This window comes from Vipera berus (genome assembly GCF_964194415.1).
Source record: "Vipera berus genome assembly, chromosome: 2".
In the NCBI taxonomy this organism is placed as follows: Eukaryota; Metazoa; Chordata; class Lepidosauria; order Squamata; family Viperidae; genus Vipera; species Vipera berus.
This window is the reverse complement of record NC_138203.1, coordinates 103,184,894-103,202,618: the sequence shown is the minus strand read 5'-3', so window position 1 is coordinate 103,202,618 and position 17,725 is coordinate 103,184,894. Positions and strand designations below refer to the sequence as shown.

Sequence of the window (17,725 nt, the reverse complement as noted above, 5' to 3'; positions counted from 1 at the left end):
TTTCACTCCTTATACTCTAAAATTAAGGAATTGATCTTCTGTAATAGATTATGGTATAAATACTCTTTTAAAGTATTATTGCCCCAATTTTATTGTAAGGACATTTGGCTACCTATTGAAATAATTGGGGCAAATAAAAGTCAGTATACATAATGTTTGAATAGTGTTTACTGCTTTCAGTTAAGAAACCTGGTGGTTCGTGTAGGTGAGGATCAAAAAGAGTACACTGAAAATAGGATAATAGTGAATTTAATATAAAATACATTTATATTTCTAAAACACATTAGAATGTGGGAATATTAATAAATGTTAAGAAAATATGTGTATCATAGTACTAAATTTGGTGGAGCCTTGGTGGAGCAGTGGGCTAATGCCTCCTTAAGTAACACCAGCTGCCTGCAATTAGTGCAGGTTCAAGTCCCACCAGGCTCAAGGTTGACTCAGCCTTCCATCCTTCCGAGGTAGGTAAAATGAGGACCCAGATTGTTGGGGGCAATAAGCTGACTTTGTAATAATGCTGCTTGGGGGGGGGGGCGAAAGCCCTAATAAGCAGGCATATATTTATTTATTTATTTTTGGGACTTATATGCCGCCCTATCTCCCGAAGGACTCAGGGCAGCTAACAACAATAAAATACAGCGATACAAAAGTTAAAAAGAATTAAATAACAGCCCCAATAAAATAAATTAAATACATAGAATGAAGGCTATTGCTAAGCACATTGATTTGTGCTTTAGATTGTAAGTCGCCCTGAGTCTTCGGAGAAGGGCGGGATATAAATGGGATTAAAAAAAATAATTAATGATACTGTAAAAGCTGTAGTATGGGCACAGACCCATACAGAGATTAGGAATCTGTGCAGATTCTTTAGTGGCGTGCAAAAAGGATAACAACAAAGATAATAGATGCTAATATGCTTTTTGGTTTGGAAATTGCTCATTTTGTAGTGACTTTTAAGTTGATGGAACAAATGTAGCCATGACTAACTTGGTATCTGTGACTGTGTGTGCATATCTTTATATGCTTCATCCCAAGAGGAAAAACATTTATTTTGATTTTGTTGTGGCAACTATATCAAGGAGAACAAAACACTTAAGCAATAATAAGCATCCACTGCCGGATGAATGTCTAAGAAACATTTGGGATAATTTATTATGATAAAAAAACCAATTTGTAAGATTAGAGTATGATTAGGGATGCATAGTAATCATCTTAATTTATTCTGTTTTGAAACTGCAGATAAACAACAAATTATTATGTTATTCATTGTCTATGATTTTGATAAGTTTGTTTTGTATAATTCTTAATTAATTTAATAAGGTAACACATTATGAATGTCTACTATGTATTGTTGAATATTTAATATTGTAAGACACTGGCTTCGTCTTTCCCTACATATGGAAATCTTATTCAACAATTCCTTTGACTTCTGTGTTTTTGTTAGTGATCCTACCATTATTAAAGTACATTTTAAAACTATAAAAATGCCACAACAGATGCAAGCACAGAAAATTGAGTTCAGCTTCTTAAGAAACACACATTCATTTTAAATGAATATATTCATCAGAATACATAGAAGATGATATCTTCTGTGCTTGCATATGAACTCTAGAGTAGATGTCTGTATAAACATCACACCAGCCCTTTTCAGAGTAAGCAATATTATGCAAAGTGCAGAAAAGGAGTAAGAAAAATAAGTCAAAGAAATTAAATCCATTGAACAAGAAAGGAAAGAAAAATAAGCTAAATCTAGCTTATATAACAAAATCATTCGTGCACTGTACTTTTCCACATCATGCCAGCCTTGCCAACCATGGTTGCTTTTACAGCAGCGAATCATTGCTTTGTATGTTGCCTTTTGGGTTTTAAATTTTTTGCCTCTTTCTTTGGGGTGATCACAATACTCCATCCAGTCGTGATTTCTTGTTCTGCCTCTTGACCCATTCAGTCTTCTTTCCTTTTTTTCTTTTTCAATTTGATCTTCATTCATTCTCTTCACACAAACACACTTCCCCACTTATTTCATATGTGCCACTTGCTTTTGTATTCAATCCATGTGCTTTTCAGCTCCTGTTTTCTCTAGTCCCTACTGTATTCAAGTTACTTTTATTGTTTTCTGACATTACCAACTCTCACTTTCATATAACAAAGGAGAAGAAACACACTTTTATGCACAACCATTTTTACTTTTGGAGAGAAACATTTCATCCAATGTATACTACCCATTATCTTTCTTCAAATTTCTCCTTTCAATTCCCCATTTAGTACGTACTGTTAGACAATATTTAATATACAGAAATTCATCTCCTTCTTCTAGATTTTTGCCATTTACCTATAACCTAAAACATTCCATCCTTCTTTGTCAAACACAATTACCTTGCTTTGCAATACATGATAGCACATGGAGAGACTCTTAACTTTTACAGTAAATAATTTTATCTTATCATAACACAGCATAAATACAACCCAACATAAACTTCATACAAAAGCCTATAAGTGTTTACATCCTCAATCAACACATCTCCAGTGCCACCATAAGCATTCATTATATGTATATTCATAAATAACATTACTCACAGATTGAAACATGGTACTTTTTTGTTTTGTTTTATTCCCTACTTAATGCTGAACCATTTGTAAGCCTACCATTTGTTCTTACAGATGCTTCCAAAGACAGTACGTAATGCTTCCATTATATATACTGCCCTTATTACATTCAACAACCAACCTTCAATTCCAGTCTCACATAAATGTCTCAAAATTTCATTTATCATTTCTCTAAATTATCAAATGTACAATAAACATTTTCACATTCCTATATTTCTCAATGACTTGCTGAAGAGCAAACATCTGGTCAACATTCTCCCTTCCAAACCTAAGGATGCAAATTTTACCTCTCCTAACCCTTCATTAGAATTCTGCCAACACCTTCCCAAGCATATTTAACAAATTAAACCCAGTATAATTTGTACACTCACTCTTGTTTCTCTTCCCTTTGCATAGGGGACTCATACTAGCACTCTTCCAAATGTCAAGTAGAGATGCAGCTTTCACACCTGCTTTACACAAATCATTCAGCCACTTCGCAAGCAAATCACACCTCAATTTTATCACACCTCCAGGTAAACTATCTACAATTGTAACATTTTTGAACATTCTTACAGCATTATTTATTTTAAATTGAATTAAGTTGAAATATTTATAGTATTTAATTCCACTTTTGACACACAATTGTTATTTTTATAAATTCCCATTCCTATAGATACCTTTTTTAATCCCTTCCCCCTTTAACATATGGAATAACACATATTCCAAATAGAGAACTTTTTCTAAGCAAATCCTCACTCATCACCATTTTATGTCTCTGTCTTGAGTCTCTGACGAATCCAGTCACTTTTCTGTACTGCACTGTAATTTCCCCCTTTATTATATTCATTCAAGCACACTGAATCATTTCCCCCCAAACCAATCTCTAATTCTTCCAATCACTGGAGTATACCATGTCACTGTCATTAATCTATAAATTCCTATTTTCATACACCCACCACAGCCTAGAAGACACCAATCCTTTGCTCTTCTATAAAAATAGATCCCCTTTGTTCAATTATAGTTATTGATTGGTTGAGAAATATCTCATGGTTATGATTGAATCACATTCCTTCAACTGATATTTCCTGCTTCTTTCCAGGGAAAGGCTTGTTAACATTCAGTAGCCCAGGTTGTACTTTGTATGCTTTGTGTTTTACTGAGTTGTCATTTCTTTGTTTAAATTGTTGTGAGCCGCTCACAGTCTTTGAGAGCTGGGCAGCATACAAGTTTAATATATTATGGTTGGTTGCACAGTCAGCCACATTTTTAGACTGGGTTTGTTATTTTTGTCTACTTATTAAGTCTTTCTGAAGGACCTGGGATAGGTAGATGTTGTTGTTTTGATGGTGTAAAGGTATTGTCATAGGATGTTCCAGGTAAAGCTACTTTTTGCATTTGACTGTTGATGATTTTGTTAGTGCCGATGATATTCAAGTGGTGCTCCAGATGTTTTGCAATTGCACTGCAGGTGCCTAATAGTATTGGTACCATCTTTGCTTTCTCTTGCCATTGCCGTTCTACTTCTATTTGCAGGTCCTTGTATTTTGTGAATTTTCTCCAATTCTTTTTATTCTATTTGCTGTCTCTAGGTATTACAATGCAAGAACTAGTAGGACTACAAAATGAAGAAGCTAAAGTACTCTGGGACTTTAAAATTCAAACAGGCAAGCATCCACCACACAACACAGCAGTCAACAACTATTGATAAGAAAGACAAAAAATTCTGGATAATATATTATTATAGTTGGTCATATAGTCAGCCAAATGTTTAGACTAGAATATGAGATTTTTGTCCTGTGATCAAGTATAATTATTATTATATTATTAGCATGTATATCAGTCCCACCTTCAATTTAATGACACTGAGTGGTGTGGTTAGCTGCCAATCAGAAGAAAGATAATGATTTAAAAACAGTTCCACACTATTCCTTCTAGTTTGTTGCATTCCTTTCTGTGCCTTTGACTGCCCCTCCCCCCACCTCTCCCCTCAGCATATCAGTAACTTTTTTTCCCAACTCTAATGCCCACAAACCTTTTTTGCTCAGGCCTCCCTCTTGCTCCATATCAGGGGTATTATCAAAATTTTATCAAAATTTATTATAGAGATGCATACTGCCATATTATTTTACTGAAATTGTTTCCCTACGTATTGTATTTTATGTTGTTCTATTTAGTATACTGCTTGGGCATTACTTTAATGACTTTTAATAATATAATAATGATTCCTTACAAATGCTAAAAAGTAACTGAAATAAATAAATAGTAATAAATATAGTAGATGTAAAATGAAAGGGGGGAAGTGAAGTAGGCAAGGAAAGAGGGAGCCAAGATGGTCATACCCGGAGGAAGGAATCCAGAGAACCATTCTCCATGAACTCGGTGACAATCATGACGGGGCGGCTCTTGGTGACCACACCTTCAAGGCGGATGACATTTGGATGCTCAAATTGTCCCATGATGCTGGCCTCACTTAGGAATTCCCGCCGCTGCTCATCAGTGTAGCCGGCCTTCAGGGTTTTAATAGCCACCATGTATTCACGTTTCCCTGGAGGCTTCAGGCGGCCAAAACACACCTCTCCAAATTCTCCTGCCAGGAATAAGGCATGGAAAATACACCACATCAGCCAGAGGAGGATCTGGTGCTTGCATAATTTAAATGCAGAGGGGAGGTAAGACTGTGGGCTCTACTGTTTGAGAACCAAGCACTTCATCACTTTCTGGAGTTCATTTTCATTGGTAAAGTTACTATATTGCCCAAGTTCAAATCAGGCAATGCAATTCCCTCTTTTATCTTTGAAACAGGTTTTGACAAACTCCAAAGTTTTGAGCACGGATTGAGGTTCAGTCTTCCAAGGCTCAGCGGAACAATCTATATACACTTTCACAATTGATACAATCTTTGGTCTGCTCTACTTGAGAAAGTTTTTTTTTTAATGAAACTTGACAATTTTAAGATGGGTGGACTTCAACTCCAAGAATTCCCCAACCAGCATGGCTGGGGAATTCTGAGATTTGAAGTCCACCTATCTTAAAGCTGCCTAGTTTGAAAAACATATCTAAAAACTCAAGGAGCAACTTGCCTGGAAAAAAAGAAACAAGCAAACAACTACACAAAAAACCAAAGCTCTAAAGCTCTGTCTTAAACAAAACAGAAGCTATAGTAGACTAGGAGCCTTTTGCCATTCAGGAGGCGAAGAAGGTCAGAGAACAAGAAGAGCTTGAACTTCAGCCCTCATAATTTTTTATTTATTGGTTTATTTATATCCTGTCTTCATTGCTTTTACAAATAATTCAAGGCAGCAAACATATGCAAGACACTTTCCTCCTACTATTTTCCCCACAACAGCAAACCCTGTGTGGCTAGTTGGCTGAGAATGACTGGTCCAAGGTCACCTAGCTAGCTTTCATGGCTAAGGTGAGACTTGGAACTCAGAGTCTCCTGTTTTCTAGCCTGGTGCCTTAACCGTTAGACCAAATTAACCAAAAAGACTCTTTACAGGGAGATAATTCTTACCCCTCTACACCTTTCTTATATCATACTGCTTACTTTTCTCCTTCTGCAACTGGCTCTATCCTTTGTAATTCTGGTAATTGTGTATATTTTGCATTGTTGTGGGATTACATCATGAGGAAATGTTTCCCATCCTATTTCAGCAGCCGGTGTGAACTGAATAAAATTCTGCCCCTTCTCAAATAATGGGGAAGGGCTACCTGGAAAGAGTATTCCATGCATTCCTTCATTGTTGCACAGTTCTAGGGATGTGCAGAGCTTCAGATCTAAAGAAAAAAAAATGCTACAATGGGGGTGGGCAATCCCAGGAAAATATGCAGTTAAATTAACAAGCTCTCAGCAGGGTGCAACAAGGGCTTTGAAGCAGGCACGAAAGAGCTGTCAGTGCCTCCTTACCTCAAAGATATATTTTCCTGAGACATGCGAGCTAAGGAAAAGACACATTTTTATAATAGTTTTATTAAAGATTTTAGGTTCAACAGTAAAAATTAATACAAACTGGAAAAGTAGAAGAATGAAAAGAAGGAATAGAAGATGTAGAAACAAAAGAAAAAAGGGAAAATACAAAGAGAAATGGGAAGAAAAATAAGAATACAGTAAAAAAAATGCCTCTTTTTTAAGGAGGCACCAACCATATACAACCCATCTATTTTGAAGCATCTTTTCTGTTTTAGATCTGAAGCACAGCGCATTGTTACACACTCCATTTCCTAGAATGTACCCATTTTTAATTCTTCCAACACCTAAGATGAAGCCTGCACGGTGAAGATGTTGTAATGCCAGTTGAGTGAAGTTCTATTAGATAAATAAAACCAAATAAATGGGAGGAACATCTGACAACTAGGTGGACCCTTATCAACATTGGTAAGTTGCAACCCAACAAAAAAGAGTAGACTGCAGGGTCACAATGAGAGATTTAACTATGTTTGAGGCTCCAAGTGAGAACAACTGTACTGAAAAATAGGGCTAAGGAGCAAATAAGGCAGCAGAGATTAAATCAGAAAATATTACTTCATTACCTGATCCAATGACTTCCTCTATCTTGACAAAAGATACATCAATTTCCTTGGCAAATTCCCGAATAGCTTCATTGGGGTCTTCATAGGTAGAAGGGTCAATGTAATATTTGACCCCAAGGCCTGCGAGGGAGACCACAGTTTCGAGAATCAGTTATGAGCTGTAGAGAAGAGGCAGCTAAAGAAAGGGAAGACTCTCAATCACCTACCCCGAGTGCTTATGTACTGTTGTAGACGATCTGTGTACGGAGTTTCTCGTCTCTTACTGTGGAAGAAGAAAACATAAAAGGAAAACTAAGATAGGATGATTTTATTAGATGCATCAGGTCTAAGGAACTCTTCTAGAGCTATGAAAAAAATGCAGGCAAGAGCAGTCAAAATCACATTGGAGGTTATAGAAACAATCATAGGATTTTACTTGAAGGGGGAAGAAGATCATGAATATCTAATCATTCTATGTCTGCTCATAGGTTATGCATAGGTCATATTAAATATAACTTCCTTTCAGTGTAAAGGAATCAGAAGGAATGTAGAAACTTACTCACGGTGAGGACAGAGTAGAAAGAGAAAAGATTGTTCACTTTTTTTATGCTAGCTAAATCTGAACTTCAACTGACTGATTGTAGGATACAAAATAAAATACTTCACAAAAGGGCCAATAAAATATCAGCATAATACTTTTTCAGCTTCAGCAAAAAAATTGCACTAAATGACCATTTGATCATCCAATGCTGTGACCGTAAAATATGCCATTGGTTTAGGGGGGCATTGCTGTAATACTGGAAATAATAAGCCACATATTTCTTTATTCAAAATTCTTTGAATTTTTATTGAAAAGCAATTTTAATAAAATCCTAAAGCAGTTTTCAATAAAGATGGAGGAAGTACAGAGGAATAATAAATTAAACTATGTAGTACAAACATAATGTCAGCTAGTCTGATCTGGCAGAGCTTATGATATTCTTAAATACTGAAGGGACACTTGAACGGTGAAGTGACACCAGTAATTCTATTGGGAATTTATATGATAATCAGATGTAACATAGGCTCAATTTGTGCACTTTTTACCATTTGTTCTGATACTCAGAAACACATATTCATTTATAAAGACAATTTATGCCCATATTCCCAGTTAAATGCTATAAAGGGGAGTCCCTGACTATTCACTCGGTGACAACAGCTTATGATACATCTCTAAAAGTTGCATTTTGAACAAGATTTTCAATGCATTGGGCAGAGTACCAAGTAAGGATATGAAATGGGTTTGATTGGAACTCCAGTGTGCTTTAATAGCCTTTAGATTAGATGAATAATTATATCTAGTTTTGAGATTTGGTGATTAAACAAAAAATAGTAACAAATTTCAGTTGAAGTTGGAATGACGATTGGCGCTAAAGACCAAAAGACTCTACTTTCAAATAGCTTGCTTATTTGCTATTTTAAAGAAGTTTTAAACTGATCTATAATAGAGATGGGGATTTTTATTTATTTGGCCAAGTTTGGGGAAACGGGCTAATAGCGATTAGGCCTGAAAGTAGTAGTGACTAGGGAACCCATTGTTTTTTTGACACCCTATTTATTCTATTTTTGATAACTTCTGTCTCACCAAGTGGCAGATTGCTAGGTAAAGGTGAGACAACTCTTAACAGAAATCTAAACTGATTACTTGCAGGGGCTGTTAGAAATTAGATTGGAGACTAAACTTGGAGATTGCCTGCCTTTGAATTATAGCGGAGATGTTTCTTTTTCAGACTTGGAGTCACATGATTGGTGATATTATAATGTCACAAAGCGAGTGGGATTGGCCAAACATACATTATCAGTGGGTGGGTGTGGGGGTTATAGTAGCAACAAATTTTGCACAGGCTTATCTATTTACTCTTTTATCCCCAAAATTGACAAATGTAGCTCATTTGGAGGGAAGGGTAATGTTTAAGAATGTTCTGGATGCTTTAAACCCCAGCAAAGCTTAATAGATCATTCCATTATATAACATTCCCCTTCCCCTAAAAAAAAGGGTTCAAAGGTTTGTATCTTGGATATTGTGAAACTGCACGTAGGTTGCCAAAAGAAGCCTACATATTGTTTACCCCTTGTTTACAGTCCTCCTTTAAACATGTTAGTAGAAATAGTATGTCTACAATTGAGGACATATTGACCAAAGGCGCTCTTCTATAATTGTAACCCTAATCCTAACCTTGTCATGTTTCTCCAGTTATCTCAAGGTCTGAATATGAGGTCAAAAAAGAATGGTATGCCTTTTTCCCCACACATACCATATCTGGGTTCCAAATGATCTTGTGTAATAAGTAAGACTGCAGGTGATATATATAATATGGGGAAAAATAGCAGACCGTCTCTCCCGATAAGAGTGCTGCGACATAATGGGATCCCTGTTTGAAAGCAGCTTTCCAAACTCATGCTGAACTCCCTTAGCTGGGAGTAGTTTTGTGTTGAAGCAACAATATCTTTACGAGGGTGAAAGCAGAACACCCACCTTTTAAAGACAATGGCCAGGATGGCAATGGCAGCAATTACCATGAAGGCGAGTCCACCCAATGCCGAGCCTACAATAAGTGGCAATCGATCCTGAACCATCTCAGAGCGCTCACCTGCCAAAGAAGGAAGGCAGTCTGTTATCTTCTTATATATAATCTTTATTATTATGAAACCCTCTAATACAGTCTTAACATTCAAACACACTTTCTCAAAACGTTGTTAAGAGCTTCAGACACCAATTGCCCTGCTTCCCCTGTCTGAAGCATACGAGTGTGTGGAACAGGAAGGGCCATAGTTATGCTGACTCCCTGAGGTCCCCTTTCCATGTAAGGTTTTCCACACAGATGTGGATCCGTTGAGCTAATCCCAAACCTCCATGCAGTCTTGCTTTATCATCTAGCAGAACATAAGAGACCTTTCAAATCTCTCAGCCCTTCTTTCTGTTTCTAACATACCTACACACTTCAGTTGTATTATGCCACTTTATTTCATTCATTTTTAAAAAAAAATTAAAAAAATCAGGTCTTTTAATTGTCAGTTTTGCCCAAACTCTTCCTTCCTTTCTTCAAAAGTACTTCTACACAGCTGTGTACCTGTGGTACATTGGCACCTAGCAACCATCCTAGAGAAGTGGTAGCGGGAGAGGGGAATGAGCTGAACTGGTGGAAGCATCGCACAAGCCTGAGCGAGAGATGGCTGGAGCTGCAGGGCTGTCAGGGCTCAGCGGAAGCCCCAGGATCAGCGCTTCTTCGTGGCTGTCAGGGCTCAGCGGAAGCCCCAGGATCAGCGCTTCTTCGTGGCTGTCAGGGCTCAGCGGAAGCCCCAGGATCAGCGCTTCTTCGTGGCTGTCAGGGCTCAGCGGAAGCCCCAGGATCAGCGCTTCTTCGTGGCTGTCAGGGCTCAGCGGAAGCCCCAGGATCAGCACTTCTTTGTGGCTGTCAGGGCTCAGCGGAAGCCCCAGGATCAGTGCTTCTTCGTGGCTGTCAGGGCTCAGTGGAAGCGCCAGGATCAGTGCCAGGCTCCAGCTGGAGCTCAGCACTGATCCCAGCATGCACGCTGAGCCCAGAAAAACCGCCAATCAGCTGGAATGTTGTGACATCTCCAGGGTCTTGTGATTTACATTCAGATGCTTGGCAACTGATTCTTATTTATGACAGTCACAGTGTCCCCGGGTCATGTGAAGTGACCAAAAACTGCTGCAACCACCCAGCGGTGGGGGGGGGGAAATAAAAACCAAACACCCCACCCCCACCTTACCCCCGCTGCCAATCCTCAACAGAAATGCTCACAACAATGAAAACCTCGGACAGGAGGAAGAGCGCTGCCAGGTGGGCAGGATGATGTCTTGCTCGGCTGTGGGGCACTTTTTCCAGTGCCATTGTAACTTCGAACAGTCACTAAGTGAACTGTTGTAAGTCGAGGATTACCTGTACTCCATCACTTTTTTTTTTGGTCATCAAGTTTTTGACACCTTGCTAGGCAACTGGTGGTACTCGGATGTTGCCATATCCTAAAAGTGGTACAATGGGTGCAAAGGTTGAAAAGCCCTGTCTTAGATGCCTAAGTGTCGCCACGTATTGAAATGACGCAACACTTGAAAATACATAAGCAGACGGGGACTCAAGGTATATGTTAGCCTGCTAGGTATGTGAAGTCTATAAAAAGTTTATGAGGCAGGAGCAAAAAGAGTAATAAAAAGAGAAAATTGTTCAAGCAAGTATGAGCGTGAGAGAGAAGTATTGAAAAACCTAGGTTTGGAAACTCAGAAGATGTGTCACTTACCTCCTACAAGAGTCTGGAAATACATCTTTCCACTATATGGCCCATAACCCACTGCTGTCCGGGCTCGTACTTGGAAAGCATATATCTTCCCTGGGCTTAGACTGGAGATGGTGGCCATATTAGTCTCACTGGTTAAGGTGAATGAAGTGTCCTCATCTTCTGACTGGAAACCAATACAGGTTGATCAATAGATTTCCACTCCTTCAACCTCAGCAATGGTCTTTTCTCAGATGCATCCACATTTTTGTTATTTAGCCAAGTTCCTTTCTGCCCAAACTCCTGAACTAATCATTCAAATTAACAACTACTTCTGCCTTTATTCTCGAGGATGGATAGCTAAAGGAACAATAAAAATGTTTTGCATGAGGGAAAGGGGAAAAAATGTTCCAAGGATGGATTGCCTGACTAATCCTTTCAGCACAACCCATGGCTTCCAATAAACTCTTAAGACTCTTTCTTGTTATAACTATTATCCACCCCATCCTGGTAACATGAGCACCCTGAAATGAAAATGTGGTGGGCAATAATAACAACGCAGCTCTTTTCCATCACACTAGTGGCCCATTCAGGAAATGAATTTTTTCTGGTCTAGAAGCTACAGAATTTTATCCTTCCCATGTGGGTCCTTTCTCCTTTGTTTATTTCTGGAATGATGCAAGATGAGATCTTGTGGCAGTGGCAGCTTCCCAACTGTTTTAGTAATATAGAAGGGTAGCATGCTCACTTCCTAAGCAGGAGAAGAAAAATTAGGGCAAGTCTATTCCAGAATCCCAAACTGATTTTAAAGTCCCATGCCTACTCCCAAAGAACCCGACAACTGTAGATTTCTATGGCTGCTGAGAACTTAGTAGGCGAGATACAACTTTTCTGGACCAGTCCTAGTTTCTTGGAACTAGGAACCACAACAGTTGTAATTATTAAATTTTACTGTGTAAACTTGCTGTAGATGGCAAAACTGGAACTGAAACCCAAACTCAAATGCTAATTTTTAACTCTGGACTTTTTTTTTTACCAGTTTACCTTGTCAAAATAGCGCAGTTGATAGTCCAAGATGATTCCATTTGGCTGATCAGGCTGTGGCCAGGACAAAGTGATGCTGCTTGGTGTGCGACTCACCTGATGCATCATAGGGACAGCAGAAGGGACTGCAGTAAAAAGAAGGAAACATTGAAAACTGCTTTTGCTATTAGGGGTACTATGAAGAATTCCAGTTTGCCAAAGCTATTCTCACCCTGCCTGCTTGCAACACAATTGCTACATGCTAGGATCAGTTGCTTTTCTAAGATTTGGATCCTGACCGGAAGACTTTAGTGGAACTCAGGATTGCATTTGGCCTGCCAAAGGGGAAAGCTGGCTGTGCCTGCTGCTCCATTGTGGAAAATGACAGGGAAGGCAAAGAAGCAAAGAACATAATTATTTGGCAAAGCACAAATATCCCTACCCTCTGGGATTCAAAGTCCTCCTTCAGAGAATTTGTTCCTTCCGTCTGAGACTAAAAGTTGGCAGTCCTACATCTAAACTGCACAATATATAAGACTGTAAAGTGTATTTGCTTGGGTACAAAATTGTAGACAATTTTAACATTAGCAAACTCTTCAAAAAGTGTGCAACTAATCCATGGTGCTTATGCCATGCTGAAAGATCTCTGACACATCTTTAACCAATGGATTCTAATCAGTAGGCCAAAGCAATTCAGATTAAAGCTGGCCTTGACAGTCATGTTCTATTACATGTGTGGCAACTAAAGGTTTTTGAGAGATGGGCTCTCACTGTTAACCTCCATAAGGAAGATCTATTGAATTCAGTATGGTTGTCGTATTGCAGTTTTAATATACATACTTAAGTCAATAGTGTAACTCTTTCTGGGTACTCCTAAAATATCCCGGATTGTTTTAAGAAGCTGGGCTGACTCTTTACAGAATTGCCATTCATACATTTCAGGATGCCTGAAAATATTGCGGGACTGTGGGAACTTTTACACATGAGGCTTAGAGTGCTTTTCACAGGCTATTTATGTGAATGTCAGATCCTTCTCAAAGTGGAATATTTAAACCAGAAAGAGAGCCATTTGTAATTCAAATGCACACTTTGGCCAATGGAAGGTTTACATTCACATTAGAAACCAATTCATGGAGGGGGGAAAAAAGCTCTAAGCCTCTTACATGAATATATCTATTGTTAATTTGAAGAGGCTTTTTAAGGATTTTGCTGTCTTGTATCTGTTCTTTCTTGTTCTTTCTTTACTGTATATTTTTAATATTTGGTTTTATTTTTTTCTTTACTTCACAATATTTTATGCCACCCAATTACAAAAAACTACAGGTGATGAGAGGTGGTGGAGTATATCTGCCAGGCAAAATTCCTGAGCTTAAGAATCCCAGGTGCAAACTGCTTTCTTGGTTTGTAATTTATTGTTTCATTATAATGTAACCTCTTAATATGGCATGTATTGCAAGCCATATGAAATTATCTATCACCTTTATATCCTACCCTTTCTCCAAGGAGCTCAGCTTGACGTAAGTCTGTCTTCTCCACCCTCCCTAATAAAAACTGTTCAGATCTTCAAGAGCCTTCCAAGAAAATCCTCAGTCACCAATCCTTTCTCCATTTTACTCATTGTGAAATATAATCTATGCAATTTAAAGTGGCTATTTTCCAGTCATCCCAAATGTTATTTCTTCCTGAGAATATTCCACTTTTCCCTAGTTTATATTTCTGTCCAACTGGCTCTCATTCTCCTTCTAATATTCATGGCTGTTTTCCTCTGGGAGAGCTCATGTCAAATGTTCCTGGCGGTTGGACAAGTTTTGTCATAGTTTTAGAAAAAGTAGAAGTTAATCTGAAGGTGTGAGGGTTTAATTTTCAGATCAAGGGAACGTAAAAGGCGGGATTGTGCATTCTTTTCTATAGAATCTATGTTACGCTGAAATAATGAATGGAATAGTATTGAAATAGTCATAAACATTCTTTTTCTCACTACTGAAAATCATAATCTGTAGCTGACCCAGCCATATTCTCTGTGCAGTCAAAATTCATTTTGCCCACTGGCTGAAAAGTAAGAACTTGGGTTTGTTTGTAATTATTTACTTCTTGTAATATATTAGAAAAATAAAAAGAGGATTTGTTTCCAGCAAAAAGATAGCACAGTTTCTCAGCTTCTTTCTGAAATATAAATATAAATAGTTCAATGATCACACATCCCTAGAACAGGGGAAAGGCTGGGAAAGTGTACAACGTTGCACTATTGGCATCTTACAGAAAGCATAGTCTTGACCAGGCATGTCAAACTCGCGACATCACGGGACGTCGCATGACGTATTGCGACTTTTTCCTCATTGCTCGCCATGGGGAGAGTGCAGTTTCGTCGTGATGCATCCAGCCCACGGGCCAGCAGTTTGACATGCCTGGTCTTGACACTCAAAATACAGATTTATTTTTTTTTAAAGAAAGGCCATTCCATGCATGATTTTTATTTTATTTTTCAGGAAACCATTTCCCTAATGAATTATCTGAATAGACATTTCTGTGCATTTAATCTCAATCCCCATAAAAGAGCCTATATTTCATGATGCAGTCCTATAATTAAGTTGCCAGCCAAGCTTACTGGAGATTTTGTTCTAAAATCCATTTAACACTCCTAAAGAGCAAACTTTCCCACCACCCCCAGGTTATGTTAAATTTCCAAGAAACAGGATTCCATGGAGCATAGCTTACCACCACTGAACTAACATTTACTTGGAAGGAGTAACATGACAAGGCCAAATATAGAACCACTGCAGAAAAAGAAATTACAGCCTTCCAGTGTTTTGGGGAAAATCTTACATACAATTCTGCGGCCCGAGATCAATAAAATTGTTGAATGATTAAGATTAAAATTAGTTTAACTAGCAAACTTGGAATAATGTGAAACCTGTGAACACCTGGCCCAATTGGTAAATCTGACAAGGCCGCAAAATCAACAAAAGGTGCTTATTTTCTCCTCAGTGCTAACAAACATAAAAGGAGTGAGTTTAAGGTTTTTTTTTCAGGTGAACAAGAAGAATTTATTCAGAAGGAAGGAAATCAAAGAGGCTTTAACCAGCTTATGCAAGCATGAACCAGTTTCAAATACTATAAATCAAGTTAAAAGAAAACCAAAAGAATACTGAAATGCTTCATGTACTTCTTGTTTTTTATTCTTCATCTTGACAAGAATGCTTTTATCTGCTAGTATTTTTATAAAATATATGCCATTTTTCAAAGGAATGAAGATATATAAACACATTCTTGATCCAAGGAGTTTCTTATTTGTGATATACTGGATTAATTTAAATATACCTGGAGCTTGGCATGAAAACGATCAAGATATTTCTTCCCTGTCCTCACATTTTTCTGAATTTATTCTTGTATATCTCAAATGAGCAGTTGTAACATTTTGTTTTAAAGCTGGCAATTACTTTGCAGTTCTGGTCTGTAAACAAGTATTTTATATAGCTTATACAGTACAATATACAATATAAGATGAAGGTTTTACTGTGAAAGAGGAAGTGAAATAAAGTAAATGTAAACCATACTTAAATTTTAAAATGTAAAAGTAACATCAAGTAAAGTTTCCACTGATTATATCAAACAAGAATTTGGTGCCACATCTGTATGAAAGTTTTGGTTAAACGTAAAAGAAGTTAAAATATTAATGATTATGCACATTATAAATGCATATATACTAGAAAATGTCATTTTAATACTCTTTCAGAAACAGAGCTTTGTTCCTATAAAAAAAAGATCATCACATCCAGATTCTTTTTTTTTATGAAGTTCAGATTTCTACCTTCTCATTTCTATGTAAAATATATTCTTAATCCTTTTGTGTATGGTATCAGACAGGAAAGGCACATATCTTTTTTAAAAAAGTCCTGCATCCATATCAAAATGCAATAAATACCACCTTATTCACTCTCAATGTACTGCAGATCAGTATCTCTTTCTCTCCCCTTTGTTAGGTTATTGTTATAGGAAATCCTCGACTTACAACCCCAGTTGAGTTCAAAATTTGTTATGTGAGTTTTGCCCCATTTTCTGACCTTTCTTGCCACAGTTGTTAAGTGAATTACTACGATTGTTTAGTTAGCAACACAGTTGTTAAGTGAATGCATCTTCCCCATTGACTTTGCCTGTCAGGTCGCAAAAGTTGATCACGTGACCCCAGGACAGTGCAACCATCATAAATATGCCAAGTGGCTGAATTCTGATCACCTGACCATGGGGATCCTGCAAATGGTCATAAGTGTGGAAAAACAGACATAAGACACTTTTTTCAGTGCCGCTGTACCTTCGAACAGTCACTAAATGAACTATTGTTAGTTAAGTTTATACTTAACAAAATGAAATACGTCTTCTGTAGCATTTTTGTACGTCTGTACACATGCACAGAAAGAGGCTGGTATGCAAATGCCCACGGTTGTTACGTTGCTATATGAGGTGAGGAAAAGAGCACAGAATTGATGAGAGAGAGTGAATAAATCCAAAGGGAGAGAAATAGGAATAAGCCTACGCTACCAAGGGCACATTTTAAAGCTGAATTTCCCCACCTTTTGTCAAAGGACTATTGCTCAATGGGAGAGCACATACTTTGAGCCTGGCATCTTCTGGCCCAGCTCTCCGATGCCCTGCACAGCCAAAATCCATCCAAGTAAAGGATACCAATTTGGGTGGATGAGGCAACGGATCTCTTAAAAGAATGCTTTCTCCCCAAATTTGAGAAGTTTAATTTAATTATGAGCAGATCATACCAAAGGCTACGACTTCTTACATTGCATGCTCAGCAGACACACACTGCTGGTGTAGCCTTGCTTTATATTCATGCAACATTTAAAAGAACAGGAGCAGCGTTTTCAGCAAATGGGGCAAGTATCAGTTCCGCAATTAAGTCTGGAATTTCTTCATACTTTACTGAAGGCAACTTGAGTGGAATACTCAGCAAACAGTCTGCGGTGAAAGAACAATGGAGTGAAATAGGGTAGAACTACTCATGCCTAAAACTCTACTCATTTCAGTTCTAAGAAAAAACAAAAAAGGAGGTTCTGTACAGGACAACTAATGCAAGTAACTTTAATAACAGATGTCATGACACAGTTTTTTCTAACAAGGGCCATTTTGTGCCTACCTATCTACCTCACTGGAGAAGAGCCTAATGCTGGGAAAGATTGAGGGCAATAGAAGAAGGGGATGACAGAGAATGAGGTGGCTGGATGGAGTCACTGAAGCAGCAGGTGTGAGCTTAAAGGGACTCCAGAAGATGGTAGAGGACAGGAAGGCCTGGAGGAACATTGTCCATAGGGTCGCGATGGGT

The 17,725-nt window shown here is 38.0% G+C and overlaps 1 protein-coding gene across 3 annotated transcripts in view; it reads right to left on the bottom strand.

The window, feature by feature from the left end:
- The window catches only part of LOC308664500 (ephrin type-B receptor 5), a 175,535-nt gene that overhangs the window by 9,008 nt on the left and 148,802 nt on the right, over positions 1–17,725 (bottom strand). For all 3 annotated transcript variants that reach the window (XM_081321780.1, XM_081321779.1, XM_081321781.1), the window contains 6 exons: positions 12,418–12,542; positions 11,398–11,560; positions 9,614–9,728; positions 7,326–7,381; positions 7,120–7,239; positions 4,929–5,176 (listed from right to left, as the gene is read on the bottom strand). In XM_081321780.1, the coding sequence (XP_081177906.1) occupies positions 4,929–5,176; positions 7,120–7,239; positions 7,326–7,381; positions 9,614–9,728; positions 11,398–11,560; positions 12,418–12,542 (827 nt within the window). The remainder of the gene's footprint in view (positions 1–4,928; positions 5,177–7,119; positions 7,240–7,325; positions 7,382–9,613; positions 9,729–11,397; positions 11,561–12,417; positions 12,543–17,725) is intronic.